Source organism: Mchenga conophoros, linkage group LG1 (assembly GCF_057382185.1).
Source record: "Mchenga conophoros isolate Kocher_MC1m ecotype Shallow Benthic linkage group LG1, M_conophoros_male_GT1.1, whole genome shotgun sequence".
NCBI classification, from domain to species: domain Eukaryota; kingdom Metazoa; phylum Chordata; class Actinopteri; order Cichliformes; family Cichlidae; genus Mchenga; species Mchenga conophoros.
Genome location: NC_140526.1, coordinates 22,571,654 through 22,594,344, shown reverse-complemented (window position 1 = coordinate 22,594,344; position 22,691 = coordinate 22,571,654). Strand labels below are relative to the sequence as shown.

The 22,691-nt window shown below is 38.2% G+C and overlaps 4 protein-coding genes across 6 annotated transcripts in view; 2 read left to right on the top strand and 2 right to left on the bottom strand.

Annotated features, from left to right (window-relative positions):
- Window positions 1–2,120, top strand: part of syt7b (synaptotagmin VIIb) — a 123,623-nt gene extending 121,503 nt beyond the window's left edge. For both annotated transcript variants that reach the window (XM_085270202.1, XM_085270192.1), the window contains one exon: window positions 1,090–2,120. In XM_085270202.1, the coding sequence (XP_085126328.1) occupies window positions 1,090–1,194 (105 nt within the window). In that variant the 3' untranslated portion in view covers window positions 1,195–2,120. The remainder of the gene's footprint in view (window positions 1–1,089) is intronic.
- A 7,894-nt stretch (window positions 2,121–10,014) lies between these two features.
- On the bottom strand, window positions 10,015–14,624 carry sdhaf2 (succinate dehydrogenase complex assembly factor 2). 2 transcript variants are annotated; one of them, XR_014892127.1, is made up of 5 exons: window positions 14,466–14,624; window positions 12,954–13,177; window positions 12,447–12,556; window positions 10,248–10,437; window positions 10,015–10,143 (listed from the first exon to the last, which is right to left on the bottom strand). XR_014892127.1 is itself a non-coding variant. In XM_085270173.1 (4 exons), exons 1-4 carry the CDS (start codon window positions 14,490–14,492, stop codon window positions 10,307–10,309), a joined length of 492 nt encoding a protein of 163 aa, XP_085126299.1. In that variant the 5' UTR covers window positions 14,493–14,624; the 3' UTR covers window positions 10,015–10,306. The 2 variants fall into 2 exon arrangements, 1 of the variants encoding a protein (XP_085126299.1); XM_085270173.1 differs by having other exon boundaries at window positions 10,015–10,437.
- Window positions 14,625–14,778: 154 nt separating this feature from the next.
- On the top strand, window positions 14,779–21,184 carry LOC146583359 (cleavage and polyadenylation specificity factor subunit 7-like). The gene is made up of 10 exons (XM_085270162.1): window positions 14,779–14,927; window positions 15,126–15,296; window positions 15,720–15,923; window positions 16,925–17,028; window positions 17,120–17,265; window positions 17,364–17,700; window positions 17,907–18,010; window positions 19,095–19,239; window positions 19,364–19,692; window positions 20,870–21,184. Exons 2-9 carry the CDS (start codon window positions 15,207–15,209, stop codon window positions 19,686–19,688), a joined length of 1,455 nt encoding a protein of 484 aa, XP_085126288.1. The 5' UTR covers window positions 14,779–14,927; window positions 15,126–15,206; the 3' UTR covers window positions 19,689–19,692; window positions 20,870–21,184.
- Window positions 21,185–21,384: 200 nt separating this feature from the next.
- On the bottom strand, window positions 21,385–22,601 carry polr2l (RNA polymerase II, I and III subunit L). The gene is made up of 3 exons (XM_085270186.1): window positions 22,453–22,601; window positions 21,895–21,999; window positions 21,385–21,596 (listed from the first exon to the last, which is right to left on the bottom strand). The coding sequence occupies exons 2-3, from the start codon at window positions 21,987–21,989 to the stop codon at window positions 21,488–21,490; spliced, it is 204 nt and encodes a 67-aa protein (XP_085126312.1). The 5' UTR covers window positions 21,990–21,999; window positions 22,453–22,601; the 3' UTR covers window positions 21,385–21,487.
- Between the last annotated feature and the right edge of the window lie 90 nt (window positions 22,602–22,691).

Sequence of the window (22,691 nt, the reverse complement as noted above, 5' to 3'; positions counted from 1 at the left end):
GATTTTCAAGCCCGTTGTACAAACTCTGTTTTTACTTTACATGCTGTATTTTCGTGTATATTTACACCTGCTTCAATAAATCACTGCACCTATTTCTCATTTTCCAAGCAAAATATAAAAATTTGAGGGTTGGCTCAAGGAGTTTTGCAGACCATTGTTTATGTATTCCTTTGTACTGCTGCCTGTAGACAAAGTCACATTGGGTGCTCTGACTGAACAAGTCTGTGTTACGCTTGCTCAACAATTAATATGAATTAATTCACTGGACATGCAATTTAACAGTTTCTGCTTCGGTTGTAATTACTACCAAATTAGATTGTTCTTTTCTCGAAACTTGTGGGATTTGTCAGGATTTTAATATCCCATAAAACCACAGTTTCTTTTATCCCATAACTGCTTCAGATATCAGACTTAACAGTAACCAAAATAACTCCTTTTTTTCCCTGTGCAGAGTGAATGATTTGCTTGTTTTTAAAACCAAACACCAGCTTTTCTATAAATAAACATACGGTATATGTATTAGGAGAATAAAAATGGAATACACCAAAGCTTAAATCAAATCTTTGTTTCATCAGGCACTTAAAAAAAATCTATACGCTGTGTACAGCAGGGAAGAGCATTTACTTTATAAGGCTTTCATACACATCTACAATATTTACACTACTATATGTATTCCCATTCTAACCACATATATTATTTTCTTTCACGCCGCAGTTGCCTATTATTAGAATAGCTTCGTAGAACAGAGAACAATGAAAAAGTGAACAATTTTTCATGTGGAATCCAGGAGTTTCTTGCTACATTAGAATCGCTTGCAGACGAGTCTGTGTTTGATCCTATTAGTAACAGCATTAGCCTTTCTCTGAGTTTTTCACTGGGTGAAATCTCTTGCTCTAATGGCTTTTTTTCTGCTCTGGATTTGAGTTAAATTCCAATTAGAGCAGCAGGCTTGGTGGTGAAAGGGCTACACTTAAGAGTCACAGTTTTTTTCTCTTAATACTCTGCTGTTTTATTGGGAGCATTCTTTACAAATAACATCTATCTCTGTGTGGCTGTATAGAAGTTACAGTGACTGTCTCTTCCTCACAGATTTATCTTTCATGGAAGAGTGGCCCTGCAGAGGTAAAACACTGGAAAGACATGATGGGTCATCCTCGCACTGCCGTGGCCCAGTGGCATGCTCTTAAGGCCTGAAGGACCCAGCAGCCCACCTGCCTACATTGTTTTCCCCTGAAGAATCCCCCCACCCTGCCCCTGCCCTCGGCACATATCCCCTACTACCTAAATGCACTGTTGGGCTTCAGACCATCTATCATCTCTTTGTTCTCAGGCCTCTTTGATATTCCTCGCCTTCAGTTCTCCTGACACCTTCCTTAAATTTCACCCCTGTCAAGATCTGATTCCCGCCTGACCCTGTCTCATCCGTTTGTCTGAACTTAAAAATGTCTTTGATGTCATACGCTCTCCTTGTTCCATCTTTCTTTTTTTTCTCTTTTTTTTTCTTCCACCACGTTTCCCTAATGTTTTACATCAGAGCAGTACCTCTTAACACCCGTAATTACAAACTACCAACCAAAAATGGATCAAACAGGCATTCCAACCATCCGCTGTGGCAGTGTGTTTGTTTGATTGTTTGCTTGATTGTTTGAATCCTTCTGTGTTTCTGTCTCTCTTCCGACATTCCTTTAAAATGCCTAAAAAAAAAAATCAGGAAAAGCGGCACAGGCAACAGAAGAGCGATGGGCTGTATTTAAAATGGACAGGAACTGGACTCTGTCACTCATCATGTTTTTCACTCTTCACTCCTCCTCCTCCTTCTACCACTGTAATAATTCTCCCTTGGCTGGAACCCTTTGTCGTCTGTGCGTGCTGTGGGTGATGTGCTGTAACCCCAAATGAAGATCGTCAAGAAAAAAATAAGAAAAAAAGGATATGAACATGAACATTTAGCACTGGTCTAAAAGGGGCAAGTGTCAAACTGCTTTCCTATTTTCTTTAACTCCCGATGGACAGAAAAAAAGAGTAAAGTGATTAATGTTGTGTTTTATTTATTTATTTAATGAGTTTTGTTTCGAAAGAACTTAGAGAATCAACCTGTTCTTCCAGAAAATAAGCAAAAAGCAGCTTCCATGAGTGTGGAAGTGTGGGGATAATGCGTGTGTGTGCGTGTGCGAGTGTGTGTGTGTGTGTGTGTGTGTGTGTGTGTGTGTGTGTGTGTGTGTGTGTGTGTGTGTGTGTGAGGGAGGAAATATTTTAGATTTGCACGGCTGAACAAAAAATATTGTCGAAAACCAAACTGCCCTTGATAACAATGACAAAAAATGAGATTAGCTGAACATGTGGGTGGAGGTCACTGAAGTTAGTGTCAGTCTGTCCAAAACACATACACAACTTTCTAACACGCCCTTTAGTGGTCTCAAAAAAGACAGCTAGTTTCAGTTTCACATGTAAAAGATTTGAGCTCAGAAAATCAGACTAACTGCCGGAAATATATAACAGAGGATTTCATTGTCAAACAATTTACCACTTTGATTTTTAACGTTGTTGTGTTTTGGTAAATGGATATAGTCCAGAAACCCCAATGTAAATGGTTTTCTTTGAGAGCAGAAAACAATCTGTGCAAATTGTTGACGACATATAGACATGGTAAAGCAAAGGTACACCCTTTCTCAGTTCTAAAGTTTTACATACCAGCACATAATAAAAAGTTATTGACATGTGGTAAATACAACCTGAGATGCACAACAACACATTAGTTTAACTGAAACTAAGCCAAAATGAAGAAATAGTGTGTAGAAAGCTTATCGAACCGCCTTTAGCAGCAATAACTTGAGGTTAAGAGCTGGAATTTGACTGGGCCTTTGCAACACCTTAATTTTTAGCTTTTCTGCAATGTTGTAGATTTGCTGCTGTGCTTGGGATATTATTGCAGCCAGGCTTTAGTTGTCAAACAAATCGCCTCACATTTGACTCTAGAATAGTTTGATAAATAACTGCAAGGTGTCCAGGTCCTGTGGCTGCAAGCCCAAATCATCACCCCTCCACCACCGTGCTTGACAGTTGATGTTTGTGCTGATCTGCTGTGTTTGGGTTTCTCCAAATGTGGCGCTATGACCAAACATCTAAGGTGCACATAGTTTTTCACACACACTGTTTCGGCATTTTGGCTTAATGTTTCTTGAATTAAAAAATGAGACTGTGTAGTATGTTTTATACTTCACGTGAGGTTGTATTTACCTCATTGTAAGACCTGCTAGGACAGATTATGTTTTTTATGTCCTGATATTTAAACCTTTTTTCTTTTTTTCTTTTTCTTTTTTTTACCACTACGTTTTCCGAGTTTATAAGAAAATATTGAGTCCTACAACTAGAATTTCACTTTTTTCCATCACATTTCACTGCTGTGGTACCACAGCAGCCAACCGTTAATGCATGGCTTGATAACACTAGTGATAGATTGGAAAAACATTTTTTGAGATCTTATGTCCTCTTTCTAGCTTTTTACTGCTGTTTTTTTAACCATCTCCAAGATCTCATGGTGATAAAGTGCCCAATCCTACACCATGGCATTGCACCAATATGCAATACCAGCAAGTTTCTCTAAGTCCAGTACATCAGTGGCAGTGACCAGAAACTACAAGAAAAATATTTCTTACAGTAGTAACTTAAAACTGGCTGTTTTGGTGCGATGCCACTTTGTGCTCTCAAGAAATCTCAGATTGTATGTGCAGGCTCCGCCTGAGCAAACTGCTCTGGGCAGCCATGAGTAATAGTCAGTAGTAGTCAAAAGAAAGCAGACCTTGAGGGTTTTTTAAAAATGTATTTATATAGTTGAGATTTGTGTTTTCAAGGTTGACCATGAACCTTTAGACTCTTTTTTTGGGATGAGCTGACAATTTATGAATACATGCAGTAAAATATGAGAAGAAATCACATGAAATCAAAAGTTTATAAACTGTTACAAGATTACAAATTACAAATATGCCCAAAATACAAAATAAGACTGCAGCCACAAGTTGCAGACGTTGTCAAGAGATTAAGAGCCCAGGAATATCATGGACTACAACTGGGTCGTTAATCTAGACTTAAAGACAGCAGCATTTGGAGGATTTGTAACGGACACAGGGAGTGGAGCTGCAGTTGAGAAAGCCCTGTCACCTTTCTGTTTGAAACGAGAACTGGGAATGTAAAGTCAGAGTTTGTCTTTATTTAGTTATTTTTTTTAAACATCTTTGCTGCCTGAATGCGACCTCCCTCAAGTCCTGTACAGACACGAGCTGTTGGGATGAATGGAAACAAATGAGAGTAATAACACCTGGGGTTGGGAAAAGTCTTTTTACATTCCACTGTTTGTTTTTTGTCTACTGGATGTATGTGTGTGTGTTTGCACCGTGGTTGAATGTCAGTATTTGAACTTATGTTTGTGTGATTGTATTTACTGTGAGTCCCTGTGTGTATATCTGCACTGAGTTCTATTTTGCCAGTTTAATACTGAACAGCATTCTTTGCTGTTTTTATTCTGTATGAATCCAGATGTACAGAGAAGTATGTTCTTTTCTTCTTTTTTTTAAGTTGTCACTTCTTGAAGAATCACTGCACTTGTTGACGATGATGCTGGAACAAACCTCTCTTCACAGCAGGCTTATTTTCCTCATGTTTGGAGGACATTTAGATCTCTTATACATGAGCTGAGAGTGAAGGTCACAAGAAAAAAGCTTTACAACAACCACAGATAAAAGTTGCTCCATTTGACCGCCATACACCAGATTTTCAGTTTAAACAAAAGCAGCTGAAGACGTTTTTCCTCTATGCCCTATCTCGCCTCTCTAAGTGGACCAATCTAATTCACCAAGGCCAAAAAACGAAGGGTTGCTCCTTCACGTCACAGCTGATGCTCCCTCAAAACACCCCCATTGTGCACACATGCTTTCTGGCACAAAGTATTCTGTGTGTGCCTTATGAACCCCGTCACGCCTTGCTCTTCACCATATGCGCTCCCTCTCCAAGTGTCAGGAAGGGAGGAGGGGGGAAAAAAGGTGAGACAGGAGATAATCATCACCTCTTTGCTTCACTGTTAGCTACATCTCAGGTCAGAGCAGAGCCTTGGAGCATCCCAAAATAACCACCTCTCATATTCATCTGTCTGTCCTGATGTACTGCCCTGCTGACAAAGCATTACATTCCAAAGGCTTAGTGAAAGTCAATCAATGCAATTTAAATATTGGTTAAAGATCAGTCAGGGTTTGATACATTTTTTTAAGAAATCGAGCTAAAATTGTCTTCTACACTCGTCACTGGCCAAAAACCAAACACTGGTAAAGTTTACTGGACAAGCTCGCATTTCTGTTTTAGGGCATTCTCTTTAGGGACTGCTTGAGACAAAGAGAGGTTAACCAGCAACATTTTAATTTATATACTGACTGTATAAAATGATTGTGAAAATGTTCTGTATGGAGAAAAAAAGAGAAAAAGAACCATCATTACTAATGGGGTTGTAGATATCTATCCGTGATATCACAAACCCCCCTGTTTCACTCCCTTTCTCTTTGTAGTTACACATCCGTGGGGTGCACAATGTTAAATATTGACCATTTATTTTTTTGAAATCTGTACAGTGTATATAATGATATAAATGTATATATAAAACAAAGATACTTCTGGTCTGGTATTGTATGAATTTTTCATATTTTCTTTTATTTATATTACTTTAACTCACACGTGTATTTCACACTAATAGTTAATTCAGTCTTTATTTTAAGTTTTTGATTACTGGCTACCAGGGTCAGGAGCAGACCATACGTGCTGGATGGGCAACCAACTTTGACACTGGGGGAGGCATTTGGCTCAGGACAGCTATATATGATAGTACAGTCATGGAGACATTTAGCCACAACTCTAAAAGTGCAAAAATATCTATCTTAGATTGCAGAGGCAAAGGGGGAGACAAACAATAGAGACTTTTTCTCCACACAGTAGGACGGATGATTGTGAGCGCACAGTGTCATCAACACATTTACATTTGTTTCGCAGTTTTTCAGTAGAGTCGTGCTTTGAAACTAGTTCTCAATATCTGCTCAGTGTCCTCCTCAGAGTCGTGCTGATTACCTCAACTCATGCAGAACTACTGTGCTCACATTACAGTAACTTATCTGTGATATTTCAGGTTTTCATTACCAAATTGTATGAATTAGTGTAACTTATAGTTGAAGTGCATCAGTAAAATGCAGCTGAGGGGGTGTAGTCACTCTTTTAGGTGGGCCTAGACCCCTGAGATCCATGGCCACTTCTTGCCAGTAGTGTGTTGGACCTTAGCTTTTATAACTGCCTTGTCTTTGTGGCATAGATTGAACAAGGCGCTGTGAACATTACTTAAAAATTTTGGTCCATGTTGGCATGATAACATTACACAGTTGCTGCAGATATGTTGGCTGCACATCCATGATGTGGGTCTCCAGTTCCACCACATCCCAAAGACGCTCTATTGATGGTGATCTGGTTATTGTCGAAGCCATTTAAGTCATGTTCAAGAAACAAATTTGAGATGTTTTAAGCTTAGTGTTGTGATGTGTTATCCTGCTGGCAGCATCCGTCAGAAGATGGATACAGTGTGGATATAATGGAATGGATATGCTCAGCAACTCTTCTAGGCTATGGTGTTGGTGCCAAGAAAATGCCTTTATGTTGTTGCCATATGCTGACCCATCTGAATATCAGAGCAGAAATCAAGACTCAAAAGGCCAGGCAACATTTTTCCAACCTTCTGTTGTACAGTTTTGATGAGCCCATCTGACTTGTAGCCTGAGATTCCTGTTCTTAGCAGGCAGGAATTACACCTGCTGTAGCCAATCTGCTTCAAGGTTCAACATGTGCATTCAGAGATGCTCTTCTGCATACACTGGTTTTAATGAGTGCTTTTTTGAGCTACTGTTGCCTTCTAAGCAGTATGTCCATTCTCCTCTGACCTCTGGCATCAACAAGGCCTTTTTTATTCAGAGATCTTCGGCTTTCTGAATATTTTTCAAAATGTTTTTAGACCATCCGCTGTAAACCCCCAGAGACGTTGGTGTGGGAAAATCCCAGGAGATCAGCAGTCTATGAAATGCTCAGACTAGCCCGTCCAGCACCAAAAACGGTACCATGTTTCAAAGTCAATTAACCCCTTAAAGCCTGAAAATGAACTCATTGCCAGAAAGATTTAACTTTTTGAAAATGGAGAATTTATTGAACCATGTGACAAATTTGTTACAAAAAATGACATTTGCCACGTGATTGTGTGCTGCCTTGTGTGCTCCTCAGTGACTCTAAGCTGAATAACCAGTTAAGAAAATGGAATGCATTCATAATCCAATTTAATCAAAATTACAGAAGTATTGTCTGTTTTATGTACTTCAAGTTTGAGAAAAAAAGTAGCTGGCCTGAAGAACATTATGTATGAAAATAATACGCATGTAGCTCTAGCTTGAAGGGGAGTACCATAAATTAAATTGTTCTATGCAAGACCAACCTAAAGGTTTGCAATATGATTATCTATGTCAGTAAAATAACACAAACAATGTGGCTGGTTGGCTACCCAACCAACATCAAAATGCTATCTAACGTAACAGAGGTCTGTTTGCAAAGAGCTCTTAATGTGCAGTTTTCGTCCAAAGATGTCTAAAGAGTTTTGGGTGTTGATTCCATCCACCTCTGTGTAGAAGCTTAATTCCAAATACACATATCAGCAGATAAAATTTCAGTTAATTCATCCAATGGTGGAAATACATAAAATCACATTTGCTCCCTGCTTTCCTCTTCCTTCAGCTCAGGCAAACAACAACAACAACAAAAAAGAGGCTTGGTTTTAAGGGTAATTAACATGGATCTTTAGAATCGGCACTGATCTCTAGAATTAAGCAAATTGCCTGCTCTGCCTCCTACACACTAAACTGTCTCACTGCAAGTGTGCATGCATGTAATGATGACAGAGGGTGTTCAATTTACCAACTTATCTAACACTTCCATCTTCAGAATAAAACCGGGCATGCCTCCTCGCTCGACACTTTTCTTATGCGCACAGCTCTCCAGCAGGCATTGGAAGACAAGAGGCGCACTAGGGGTGCTGCTGCAGGTGGTGCTGGTGGAATAAGGAAACAAAAGCACATGAGATTGAAATTCCAGGGGAGCAGAGGGTGACGGCAGTGCTGAGGATAAAACAGAGAGCTGTCACGACACGGGAAGCAGCAGTGGAGGATGACAGGAGCGGCGGGCTACAGATAGACACAGTGGGTGTGTGTGTGGGCAACTGATGAATATACACTCTAAACAAGCCTCAAAGCAATAAAGACCTGAATTGTGCTTCCCCTGCATGGGGGATCTTAAGGTGTTATTCTTTCTTTTAAGGCAAGGAATTGTGACACCAACAGTGGATCACATTCAGGTCTCTCGGCTGCAATGGTGATAAAAATATTGAGGTCATTTATGTGTAAGTGACAATGTAAAATGATTTTAATGGTTTCTTAAGTATAGTATTTAATGCACATGTATTAGGTGCATAATAAACTTTAATAATGAATGTAAAAGGAGCTGTTTTATAAGAAAAAGACCCCAGTGTCATTCATATTATTACGTTATATTATCAATCACATTGAAATTGCTATTAGATTGAGTAATCACGTGTAGGCTGTCTTTTATTGTTAGAGCCAGTCACGGTGGATCTAGTTACTGCTATAAACTTTTTTCCTTGTCTTTGGACTTTTTTCCATGTTCTTACATAATTTAACATTTTTTGACAAGCATTAAACTAAGAAAAGAACAAAAAGAACCCAAAAAGTCTTTATATATATATATATATATATATCTGTCCATGTCGTTGGTTAAATAGATACCCATGCTTACCCAAGGCAAGAGTCAGGGTGCACCATGAATTGATCACTTCAGAGTAAACATAATAACTGGTAAATCTAACATGGATGTTTTTGAAATGTGCACAGAAAGCCTTAAAAGCACAAGGAGAACATGCAAATAATTCTGCACATACAAACCTCAGCCAATCAGAAGGTTCAAACACAACCTTTTTGGTGAGTGAACACTTGATCGCCTTTACACCCACTGCAAAAAGTGTATGTAGCATACTAGTTTAGCTTTCCTCTGAAATGGATAAAAGAAATAAACTTCATGGTTGAAGTATTGGTTAATTTCCATTCGCAATAAAGGTAAGCTCTGAGACAGATGGCAGTGAAACGGAAAAAAACCACACAGAGGGGAACCCTTCTGACATCATCTCGGTCTATTTTAGGAAAAGCTGACAATGTAACAAGTGAAGGTCATTCTTCCTCAACATATTCTCCCTTATTAAAGGAGAATATATTTGCCTCAGTCTCATGTCTGCCTTGTTTGTGTAACACCTTGGCTGCAAGTCATGTGTGCATTAATATTCGATGGACGTACACAGGAGGGCTTGTCATCTGTTTAGAGTCTGTGCACATCTCCTGGCCAGAGGGCATTTCCCTCCTGCACTCAGTACAAGGTTCCACTGGACAGACATGACACATAACTGGACAAAAAAAAAATGTTCCCCTTAGTCAATACATGCATATCTACTAGAAGGGGAGACAAAAAAAACCCAACCTTTTTTTTGGTTTTAACCAATAATATATGTGGTTTGATTGCAAAACTCAGCTTGACAGAAAGTATTTTTACTGTAAATAAAGGCTTAAAAATACACAGCTTAAATTTAATTGTAATTTATTTAGATAGCTTATATTTTCACATTGCATCCTGCATTAAAAATAAGGTATGTGAGATATGTGTGGTTTCAGGCGAGCCATTCGCCACACTGAAATCAGCCGGAGCTTGAATTTGACACTGAAACTGAAGGGATCTGCTTCCCTCTGGTGTCTGTAAACCCACACTGCAGGCTGCACAACCTTCCTTATGTAACAATAGTGTCTATATTGTCAGTCATGGCTTCCTGCAGTCACGTGATCCAATACCGTGGCATTATAGGCACAATCACAGTCATGAATGACACAGCAATGCAAAGAGACAAGCATTAACATTTATTAAATAACCCACAATGTCAATAATAGGCACAGTAAAATTGATTTCCAAATCATCTTGCAGCCATTAGTCAAAGGTGGCTTCTTCAGTAAGCCTCTAGCAAACCTAGGAATTTGAATATACATCACTGAATCACACATTTATAATACAATATATTCAGAGCAAGTTTCAACTTCTGAAGCATTTCTGTAAAGATTTATTACACTCACATTCACTCCGAAACCCTCATTTAATGAGTCTCTGTAAAAGGCCTTGCAGGCCAAAGACCTCACTGGTTTTCTTTCTCCAAGTACTCCAAGCTGGGCGCGTCCAGCCTCTGTTCATGATTGCGGTTTTTTGTGAACTCCTTCAGCATATCCATGACCTCTCCTTGGTAGACGTCAGGGGTGGGCTGAGCCTCTGTAAGTATAAAAAGACCAGGATGCAAAGAGCATAAAATAAAGAATCACCTCAGTCGATTTTAGAACAATATAGGAGCATAAAATTGAAACGGATGTAGGCTGATGGAACATATTTTGCCTCAGTGATAATAAGAAGATGCACAATATGCATCAACTGAAATAAGATCATTCCCTCTTCATCCCAATAGTACATCTATGTCACTTTGAAAATTCTGTTGATTAATTTCTAAATGTAAAAAAAAAAAAAAAAGGGGGCATTTCAATTAATCACTTAGTAACAGCTTTGTAATTATTTGTCCCAGTCCTGTCAGAATTCCTGCACCAGTTTATTTGTCTAGAGATGCTGCCAGTTTGGTATGCTCAGGCTGTTCTCACAGTGATTTTGTTTTCAGCTGTTTTCACACACAAAAAGGCAAATGACCGGAACAAATTAGAGTAAATTACAAGAGTAAAAAGCCAAGTTATCCAGGAAAAGTAAATGAGTTCCAAGGATAAAGCTTAAAAACAGTAAGTGAAGTGTAGTTCATTTATAAGCACTGTTATAACAACAGCATCATCATCATCTATTATTCCAAATACAATTTATTATTTCTTATCTGTCAGTTAAAACAAACCAAAATAATAATAAATAATCATAGCCACTGGAGTTTTACACATTTTGTTGTTAGAAGGTGAAAACAAATTGACTTTTGCTGTTTTCTTTGTTGCTGAAAACAAGTCAAAGGCTTTTTAGATATCTGTAACTGAGTAATGTCTGGCCCCAAACTTCCATCTTCTGCTAACTTTAGTGCTTTAATGTGCAAGTTTATTTATCTGTGTAGCACTTTTTATACAGTCTCATTCAGTGCTCATCTGAACTCAAACATCCTGCAACATAATAATAAGTAACAATAAAAGAAAAATCAATAATAATAATAATAATAATAATAACATTTTACTACAGTTGCCACTATTCTATTTTTTTTTTACCATTTTATTTATCCTCATTTTGCAGCTATTTAGTTAAATTAATATTCTTGATATTTAAATTGAGCTATTTGTATAGATGTTAGACCTTTCTCTTATATTTTATTAACTTTGTAATATACTGCATAATTTAATTAGTTCAGTCTGTTAGTGTTATCGTCTTGGAGGGACTGTAACCCACATAATTTCCTTAGGGATTATTAAAGTATTCTGATTCTGACTGGCAACAGGTCAGTAGCATGATTGAGTATAAAAAGAGCATCTTAGAGAGGCAGATGATGAGCAGAGGTTCCTGAATCCGCACTAAACTGTGGAACACTTTCCGAATAATGTTCCTCAACGTAAAATTCCTAAGACTTGGAATATTTCATCATCTCCATCATGGCTTTGTAGCAGAAGAGCCCAGGTCCTTAGAGCATCGTGAAATGTAAAATATAACAAAAAAGAGCCAGGACTGTAAAACATCTAAATCCTAAATAAGACAAGAATGGGACAAGATCCCAGTCCTGAAAGTTCCCCAACGTTCTTCAAAGAAGAGAAAAAAAATGTTGCTGCTGAATCAAATTCAAAATAGCTGTATTTATGTTCTTCTTCAGAGTTTAAACATTTGAAATGTTTTCTATGGTCTACTCTGAATAAAACGTGGAGTAATGAGATTTGAAATCTGTTTGAACTTTATATTTCACACAGCGTTCCAGCTTTTTTGGATTTGGGGTCATAGAAGAATAGCTAATTACAACTATCAACAGAAGTGCTATTTGGTTTTAAAAATACATGTGGAGGGAGCTAACTGAAGGTGAGTTTGTAAAGACAGTCATTTTTTTTTTCATGTTGTAGCAGCATTCCCAACATTGTCATGGGTTGTAAGAGCAGCTGTAGGGAGGTGTTGGAGGACTTAATGAAGAGAGCTGAGTTTTGGGAAGACATTTGCAAAGCATTAAAAAATTAAAATCACTTCCAAAACAACTAAGAGCTAGAACAGAGACAAAACATGAAAATGAGTCTGCAAAATTAAAAAGAAAAACACTACTTGGCTCTCACCTGTTGCCCAATAGTAGATGTCCCAGTCGTTACTTGGTTCATTAATCAGCCTGTCATACTGCTTTAGCTGGTTCTCAGTCATTGTGTTCAGGTATCGCTTTGCAAAAAGGCTACAAGACAGAAAATTTATCAGGATCTGAAGCTTCCTTCCTGTTTTCTGAGAAAAAAATCCTTCACAATGATAAACAAAAACTTAAAAAACAGCTCTAATGATTGAAAATGCTTAAAATATTATTCTCACATATACAATGAAATTTTTACTATGAGACTGCACCAAAGCCTCATTTTAAACTCAAATGTTCTCAAGAATGTATTTAAAAATCAGTGATATGAATTATTGTCACTGATTGCATTTACACTGGATTTGATTAAGGAAGGAGCAAAGATCGATGGTAGGCAAACTTAAAACCGTGCTTAAAAAAATACTGGATGTAAACACATCCTTTAAAGCTGAGATGGATGAATGAACAACGCAGGTCACGGACAAAATCAGTACAATTCAGCAACCTTAGCAATATGCAGTTCTCCAACATGCCCCTCTTGCGGCTTTCGTAGAGAAGGCGGCGTCTCTTGATGTCGATGAGCTCGCTTGGATTTTCCTTCCAAGGGGGCAAAGGGATCTCAATCAGGTCAACCTTTGTGTCTTCGGGAGAGTCCCCGCGGTAACCACGAGATGACACCAGCCCTGTGATTGCTGGTCTCCAAGCAGCCTGACACATCCCGGTTACCAGCTGATGGGACAAGCACACATTAAAAGACACATGTGATAGGTAAAATAATCCACTGTGTCTTCTGAACGTGCTGAGTCAGTACATCCGATTATTCTAGTTACTAACAAACATTGTATTTGGGCAAGATTGTGGTAGCAATTATTATCTAAAAGCTAATACAGGCATTGGATCTACATGTTAAACTGCCATTACAGCTTAATAAGTTGCATGAGGAACAATTTAGAGACTGTGTTCTGCTGTTCGCATTTTTCAGCTGACATTGCATCACTGATAATTGTGAGTCATGCTGAGACTAAATATTCTTAAGTATTTTCAATTTATGTTCAGGTATCAGCATCCAACTTTATTTACCATTTTCTCATTTTATGATCTAGAATTTGTGTTTTCTGTTTAATTTAAATTGGCTTTCAGTCTTCCAATTTAAGTGTTATTGTTTCAAATGTTTCATTATTCATTTTATTTATATTTTTACATGTAGTGTTAGACATTATAATGCAAACAATGTCCTTCATTTACTCACAGGTAGACACATCACAATAAACATGTTCCATGCTTCCTCGTGCTTTTTGACAAATACGAGCAAACTGACTAAAACAAAGATCATCCCGCATTTCAGGTGTATATTTTATGCTTGAATGAATGGTAAGTAAGTATTGAGCGGCTTAGCAAAACAGGTAAAAAGACTGGAGTGAAAATGAGTGGGGTGGGGGGCTGGGGAATGTTAAAAAAAAAAAATTAAAAAAATGGAAAGACTTCCAAAAAGCTAGGAGAACTATTCCTGAAGGCCCTTTAACTCTATGGAAGCAAATTTGAAAGAAGTGAGGGTTGGTTCAAGGCTTTATAGTATAGTATATACCAATGCAAATCATATAATCTAAAACGTTTCTTTCTCCCCAGTTTCAGTTTTCGCTTTTAGCTATCTATAATAATATTATAATAACTATGATGGCTTGGAGTCCTAAAGATTTGCTGCTAAACTAAAATAAAGAAAGCAGGGGGTAATTGCATAATCTGAGACTCGGTGCACTGTTGTACAACTGTCCTCTAAGAGGACAACCTCTCTGCACCAGAGCTAAATCAACCCTGACAATAATAATGCCACACCCTCGCGAAATACTGAACCGTTTGTTTAATACTATTAAGTCTGTTACTGCGTCCTGTTATTGAACATTAAACGTACTAACGCTAAAAATGTTTAGAATTAGACGGCGAGCTCTGACGTTACGACGGCCACAGATTCAGATTTCAAGCAACAAATACACAAATGACGAATTACTCGCTAGCTCACCCTTTTCGCGACAATAGAAGAGAGCATTTTAACCCAGGTTCTTTTAAGGTCCACAAATCTGACGTATCCGTCTCCCCTGTCGAAATGTTTTTCTGCTGTCTGACAGAAATTACACAAGTACGGTCACAGGAAACTACCGGAGGGAGGGCTGTACACAGCCCACACGTGGTTTTGTTTAACTGCAGGAAAACGTAGCTGGCGTCACAGTTGGACCTTTAGAGGTTATATAGTTAATCTGTGTATTTATTTATTTTTCGTACTCAAAAACAAATGCATTAGCTAAATACATGCTTGACCCTTTACCAAAAACTAAACCAACTTGACTACAGGAACTAAAAGTCGATTGTTGTTTTCAGCCGGTGACTATGTCAGCTGCACCAACTGCCAGAGTAGCAACATTAGCTTAAGCTGATCAGAGAACGAATGAGAAGTAAACTGGTAGCTCGTGCTATGAAATACCTTGTATGTTTGTGAAAGTTTTCATCATAATTCAGCTTTCTTATCATTTATTTCCGCAGACTATATTTTCGGTTTGTCACACTCAGTTTTAGCCACAGTATGTTTATTTTAAGTCCAGCGGAACATTAACGTTAGCTAACAAAATAAGGAAAAGTGAAATTTCTGAATTCTAAAAGTGCATCCTTTGTGTTAATTTCTAAGGTGTGCATGTGCGAGCTGCACTTAAAACAAATAACAATTACTAGCTGGATTGCAAGTAATTAATTATCTTCGGCCCACGGGATGGCTGCTGCAGGACGAGAACATGCAGCTGGACCAAGCACCGAGGACAAAGATATAGATCTATATAGTGACCTGAATCAAAATGACGAGGTGAGTCTGGCATTGAAATCAATGCAAAAAAAAGGGTCAGTTTATGAAACGATCAAACATAATGTTTACTGAAACAATCGGTCAAAAATAAAACTGCGGTACATATCTTCCTAGAAGGAAGGTGCCACATCCTTTAATTTTTTTTAATTTTACGTTATCTAATACTGGAATATATGTTAGTATGTTTTTGAGCTACTTAAAACTCACCTATGACATGAAAAATACTTAACTAAAAGGATGAAATTTAACAAAGAACCGATTTGGAATAGTTTCTTTGGGCTTTAGTTGTATATTTCTTTAGTTAAATATTTTTTAAAAGACAAAATTAACAGAGTTTGTGTGTTGAAAAGTAAAGGTGATCATATGCAGCATTGACAAGACTTTTGCCCACTGCTGTAATTATTCTTTTTCTATACTTCACAGGATTTGGATAGAATTGCAGAAGCAAATGAACTTTTTGATGCCGTTCTAACCGGTTCTGTTAACCAAGACAAGAATGTTGCTACCAAGGAGTCCTTACGTAAGGAGACATCAGCTAAGGAAGAGGATAAATCAACAGAAGCAAATACTCGAAAAAGAGCAAACTATCTAAGGAGACTTTCTGTATATGTTGGGCATTTCCCATGGGTGAGTTGAGTTTTGCATTGCCAATACATTTTCATCCATTTTAGAAACACTGTTAATACTTAAACATTACTGGAAAACAATAAATAATAATCTGATTTTAGATTCTTTATATAATGCCAAGACAGATAGCACACTATACCATGTTTGCCATTTGTTTACACAGTTGGCATTACTTTAGTAATTTTCCAGTTCTTCTCCAAATGTGTTAAAACATTTGGAGAAACTAGCAAAGGCTACATAGATACAGTAGATCAGCGGTCCCCAACCTTTTTTGCGCCACGGACCGGTTTATGCCCGACAATATTTTCATGGACCGGCCTTTAAGGTGTCGCGGATAAATACAACAAAATAAAACTTGTACCGGTACTGAAAAAAAGAAAATTTATTCATAACACACGTGAAAAGACCAAGGAAAACCCGAGTAAACGATAAAAACGATAACAAAATAACGCTGAAAACCGATAAAAACCCTGAAAAACATACATTTCACACCTGAGCCTTAACTCTCGCGGCCCGGTACCAAACGACTCACGGACCGGTACCGGTCCAAGGCCCGGGGGTTGGGGACTGCTGCAGTAGATGATCTGTTATACCTATAAAGGGGTGGCATATGGGGTGGCTGTAGCTCAGGTGGCAGAGCAGGTCAGCCACTAATCAGAAGGTCGGTGGTTCGATCCCAGGCTGCCTCCTGGCTGCATGCCAAATATCCTTGGGTAAGATACTAACCCCATGTTTGCCTACTGGTGGTGGTCAGAGGGCCCGGTGGCGCCTGTGTCCAGCAGCCTTGCCTCTGTCAGTGCGCCGCAGGGCAGCTGTGGCTACAATGTAGCTTGCTATCGCCAGTGTGTGAATGGGTGAATGACTGAATGTAGTGTAAAGCGCTTTGGGGTCCTTAAGGACTAGAAAAGCGCTATACAAATGCAGGCCATTTACCATAAAGTTGAATGACTTTCCCCCTACCAGTTTTTTTTTCTTTTTTACAAACCTTCTCATCCTTGCAGTGGGTAACTGAGAATGACCTAACATCTATGGCCAAAGGGTTGGGTGTGAAGAACATCGCAGACATCAAGTTTGCTGAGGACAGAAGTAATGGTGTGTCAAGAGGGTGAGTATTGTGTAAAATATAGAGAAACCTTTAAAAAATAAAGCATTTTTGTATTTTTCTTTTAAATTTTATCTCCTACTCTGTGATGCAGCTTTGCAGAAGTGGTGATAACGTCAGACGAGTCACTAAAACTAATGTTGGAAAAAGTACCACAGTGTAAAATCAACGGGGAAAGGATAGACTGTCGCTATGCCACTTGTCAGAACCTTGCTTTTTTTGAAGAGGAAGCAAACAAACGTAAGGGGAAGACGACTCTCACAACACCCTGATATTTAGTTTGTATTACTAAATGTCAGGATAACATTTTTCATGGAGATGTATTTTGTTTTTTTCAGGTGTACCCTTGCGAACTAACAAAGAAACCAAGGAATCTGATTCGTCAGATGAGATTCTCTCAGTATTATTAGCACAGAAGACCGCCCCGTCTGCTATACCTCCACTTTTTCCATCACATCCACTTGCTAACAGCTTTCCTCCATTACCCGGCCCTTCTTTTGGTCATCCACCTCCCCTGTTTCCACATATGCCACAAACAATCGCTCCGCTCATGGCAGCCCCGCTGTTCCCTCCTCATCCAGTCCCTGTCCCAAGCCACCCGTCTCTTGGTATGCATCCCACATACTTCAGCCCAGCACAGGATGGGCACAGCAGCAAAGCTTACAGCCAACAAACGTGAGAACACATTATTTAATTTTTTTAGCCACTGACACACTAAAGGCATTTACAGAGAGATCATATTAAACCTCCAGTGGAACGTGAACCAATGAGCAGGATACAGAGAGGCATAAATGAGAATAGAGATTACTTAGGACTAGAAGTTACAAAAAAGAAAACATTAAAACATTAGTTACTTTTACTAATAACTGCCTATTTTACAGAAACACACCTAAAAGTTCAGATCAACATTTGGAGGAACTTATGAATAGAAACAGAACCATTGCCAGCAGTGCCATCACAAAAGCTGTGAGTGGTGCAACAGCTGGTAAGTATAAATGCATATGGGACACAGGGTTTTTTTTATGCTTATTATCAATGATTAACAGACAGTTGGAGAAACACTCAAAATGTAAAGTTGTTCCACACAACTTGCACTTGAATTAGGAAGCACACACATATCATAGTATATTTTTGTCTTAGATATAATTGGAATACATGTTTTTACTAGTGATAAAAAATAAATACCGTATTGTGTACATAAATCATTACAGACTTTATGCATTATTTGAAAGGCTCTGAAAATGCTGTTTTAATGCTAATCAGTCTGATCTCTGCAACAGTTCTAGTTCTTTGGTAGATTATTCCTATTTTTAAGGACATGACTTTTTATAGATAGTTTTTTTTTTTATTATTATTTTGGCCTGCCAGTTTTTTGTTTTTTTTTTGGTCTCCACTTCAGTTCAGTTTATTGAAAATACTGCAGTTGCAAAAATTACAAGAAAGACTGGCTCCTTTGAAGAAAGATACAAAGAATAATGAGTAACTCAAGAATTTAGTACATTTAGCATATTTGTGGCAAAATAAGAAAAACATGACTGTTTGGTTGTGGTTTAATCAGATTTGATTGTCAGCGCTTTTACAACACAATCTGTGTCTTTGGGACCTTTAGGTTTTTGGTTATGTTTTTCTAGCTTTGCACACTTTTAATTTCTACTTTCTTCAAACGTTTTGTTACCTCCTCTAGTTCTATCAGAGTGAAATAAGAGCCTTTCTTAGTCCTAACTATTTCTACTTGGGATTTGAGAGGAGTTTAAGATGAAGCTTCGGCTGGCACATTTAACAACATGCAGAGATTTATCCCAAAGCCCTCTCAGCCTTTTTTTGGCTGCGTGCTCTGGGTCTCTGTATACACATAGGTGAATCATCACCTCAGGCCAGGCTTTATGTCTTCTGACTCAACAAGCCTCCCTGCTGCTTCTGTTCCGAGATACTTTCCTATCTTTAATGAATTTTGTAGTAACTGTCGCCCATTTTCAAAAACTTTTTATTAAACCTAACCCTAGGAACTTTAAAGTGTTTCGTTACTAAACAAACAAATGCTTCTAATATCTCCCAAATTTCTACATCAGGAGACCTGCAGGTGGCCATGGAAACACTATTAACTGCCATTGCCATCATTAAGCAGTCCAGAGTGTATGGAGATGAGCGATGCCAGACGCTGGTCACATCACTCAAGGATTGTCTAGTCTCTATCCAGGGCAACTATGGCTACAGGTTTGTATAACTGCCTATCAAAACGCTGTCGTTGTTGTCCATATATGTATGTATATGAACTAATACTGAGGTTGGACCTAGCATTAGATTTCTTACTTTGTTACAAAACCATATTTCTTTTCAGTGAACAAAGTCGCTCTGGAAAAAGAGACCGGGACAGGAGTCGGGACAGAGAGCGAGAGCGGGACCGAGACCGTGAAAGAGACCGTGAAAGAGACCTGGAACGGAGTCGAGAGCGTAATAGAGACCGGGAACGGAGTCGTGGCAGAGAGCGCGATAGAGACTGGGACAGGAGTCGTGACAGAGAGCGTGATAGGGACTATTCTTCTGTCTGTGAAGATGCAGGAATGTCTCGAAGACACCTGGAGCACTCCTGGAGTGGAGAAAGGGAAAAGGCGTATTCACGGGAACGGGAAAGACACAGAGATCACAAAGACAGGTACCACTAATTAGGTAAGTTTTTCACTAATATTAATTTGTACACTACAATTATATTTTACCATCAATCAGTTTCACGTTTTTGGAATATCTACTATTTTTCCAGTAGACATTTTGACCTCTGATGGAAGGAAAGCCCAGGTGTGTTCCACATAGGTTGCATTCCGATATTGCTAACTCACTGGAACAACTTACTTGAACAAATGAGCCATTTTTTATTTCACCTTTTGTTTTTCTTATGGTGACAAAAAAAACACAAGTCGCCTGCTCTCAAGAAGTTCTGTCATCCGTGTTAGGTTTCTCATTACACAGTAATAAGTACAAAAAACTTAAATAAGACTTACATCTTTTAGTTTGTTCAGTAAACCTGATAATGCAGATTTATTCATGTAGAGCACAATAACTGTGCTTTACTTCCTTCAACCTTCAACAATTTGTTCAGGAATTTAGCAGCACTTTGTGCTGTGATGTAATAGTAGTTTATTATTTAGTGTCAGTTTTTTCATTTTGGTTTATAAATGTATAAAAGCTTCTTATAGCTAATATCTTCTCATATTAATAGTACTTTTCATCAGATCTGAGGCCTGTACTATGAAAAGAGGTAACTTCAGCAGTAAAGTTCACATCTGTCCCTTATGGTTTAATATGAACTTAGAGAGATGGTTAAGTGTTACCTGAGTGTATGTTGTCCTGAGAGCAGGAGCTCCATTACATTTCATAAATGTTTGTAGAAGCAGTCTGCATGACTAGGTGCTTGATTTCATACATCTATGGTCATGGAAGTGATTGAATATCTGAATTTAAATATTTGGATTGGTGACTGGATCCTTCTGGCAGTTTACTGTATTATGTATGTGTATATGGTTCATAAAGTGAAACTCACTAAATTTACTATATTACAGTGGATCAATTTATTAAATCTGCCTGCACCAGACAGAGCACAGCTATATTTGATCAAGTAAAATGAAAACATTTTACTTGATCAAATGCAGAACTTTTAGTCAAGATATATGTAAGGGATTAGCACAAATACTGCTGTGTGAAACACCACAGGATGCATCCTAAAATGACAGAACCCATTTAGGAAATGTATTTCTGAAAACATACAAACATTTACTTTTATGTTTAGTATAGTGTAGGTCTGATTTGTAAAATTTGTGGATTTCAAAATGTATTATTTTCCCATCCCTAGACTGAAGTCCTGTGACTGAAGCAGAGCAAAGACAGGCCTTTTTTTTTTTTTTGGGACAAAAGTAGAAGAATTCCAGATTAAACTACGGATATGCATCTTCTAAAGTCCAAGGTGTACTTTTTTTCTTTGAAGGTACTGAGTTTCTTTTCTTTTTTAAGTTCTCCAGGATCTGTAATTTTAGATAAAGACTGTAGAATTGTTGCTGGGACATCAACTTTCAAAGCTTGCATGCACAGAAGCGCCCCCTAATTTATGTAACTGTAAAATTTATCACTTTTTGTATTAAATGTACAAAAAAATATCCATAAACATAAATCCAAGTTGTTTTATCTGCTTACTGGGGACCACAAAAATCATTTAAACTGCCTCTGTTTGGACCACTGTTAACACATTAAAATGTAAAACTACTGAATGTCTCGCTACAAGATTTATCATGCTGCTTGGTTTTAATGCATAGAACAAGTGTGGGGACTAAGCTTTGCAACTACACAAGACAGCAAAGGTATAAGCACATGTAGCAATGCCATCAACAGCTTTTATTTAGAAAAATGCATCACATTAATAACACAAACGCTCAAAACTTCAGCCTGCACAAAGTCCAAACAGTTCTTCTAGTTTTCATTTCTCCAATGGCGCATAATTCAGCAATTTCTCAATAAGATCCACGTGAGAAAGAAGCATCCTCCTGCAGCAGTACCTCTTCAGTCCCAGGGCATCCAGGGCGTCACTTGAGAAGGAAGAAGAACAAGTAATGTCAGAGCTAATGCATGATATCCTGAATGAATAAGTACATGGACATTACTGAACACACTGAGGAAAATGGTCTAAATGGCCTCATGCAATTATGATTCACTTAATCCATCAACTAATTTTCAAGCTGACTTCAAACCACTCAACTTCTACAAACGAAAAAAGTTCAATGTGCAGCGATTGCACTGTTACTAAGTTGTGTTGCCATAATACAACAGTTACTTACAATTTAAGAGGCAATGTCAGTGGAACAAAACAGAATGTATTAGTCTTACCCCTCTGTGTACTCGGCTTGAAGAAGACCAAGGTATGCTTCCCATTTGTTACCAACAATCTTGCCACACGTGAAGCACCGTACAGGGATGATCATGTTTAGACACCTGTGAATAGAGACCTGGTGCTCAACTTACCCAATAAAATTACGTATCAAACACGTATGTGATGTTAACGACCCAATTTTGTTTTCGTAGATCTACGAAAAACGACGATAAGTTTAACTTGAAAGTATTAGTAGGTGCCCGGCTAATTCCGAGCTAGCTAGCGTCACTATTATGCTAATACTGTAGCTTTGGTGTGTAGCTAAGACAACTATAAATTATGCAAGGTGATAAACCCAAACGGTGTTTACCTGTGCGTTGTTTATTGATATTTTTTGTATCTGTGCGTGTTTTTTCAGGAGCAGTTATCAAATTAATTGAACAAAACACCTAGCTAGCCATTTCAGCATGCGTAACCACGCGCTTAGCATAAAACTTTAGCTGCTTTAACATGTTGCGAATCGCAGTGTTGGTTGTTTACCACAAAAAGCAAAAGGTCACGTTTTATTTACTCACCGTTGCCACTATCGTTCGCTAAAGTACACAAGTTATGGTCTTCTGAGAGAAACAAACACCGGAGAAGTTGTAACTGCTAGCTTTGCTTTCTCCAACCGCAACAACAAGAAGACTTCCTGTTAGAATCTTTCAAAATAAAGGACTACTTCGGCCTCACTGTTTTTCATCAAGATCCGGGGGAAAAAAATAATCTAGAAAAATTTCACAAAACTTCTCGGAGAGATGTAGCATGGGTAAAG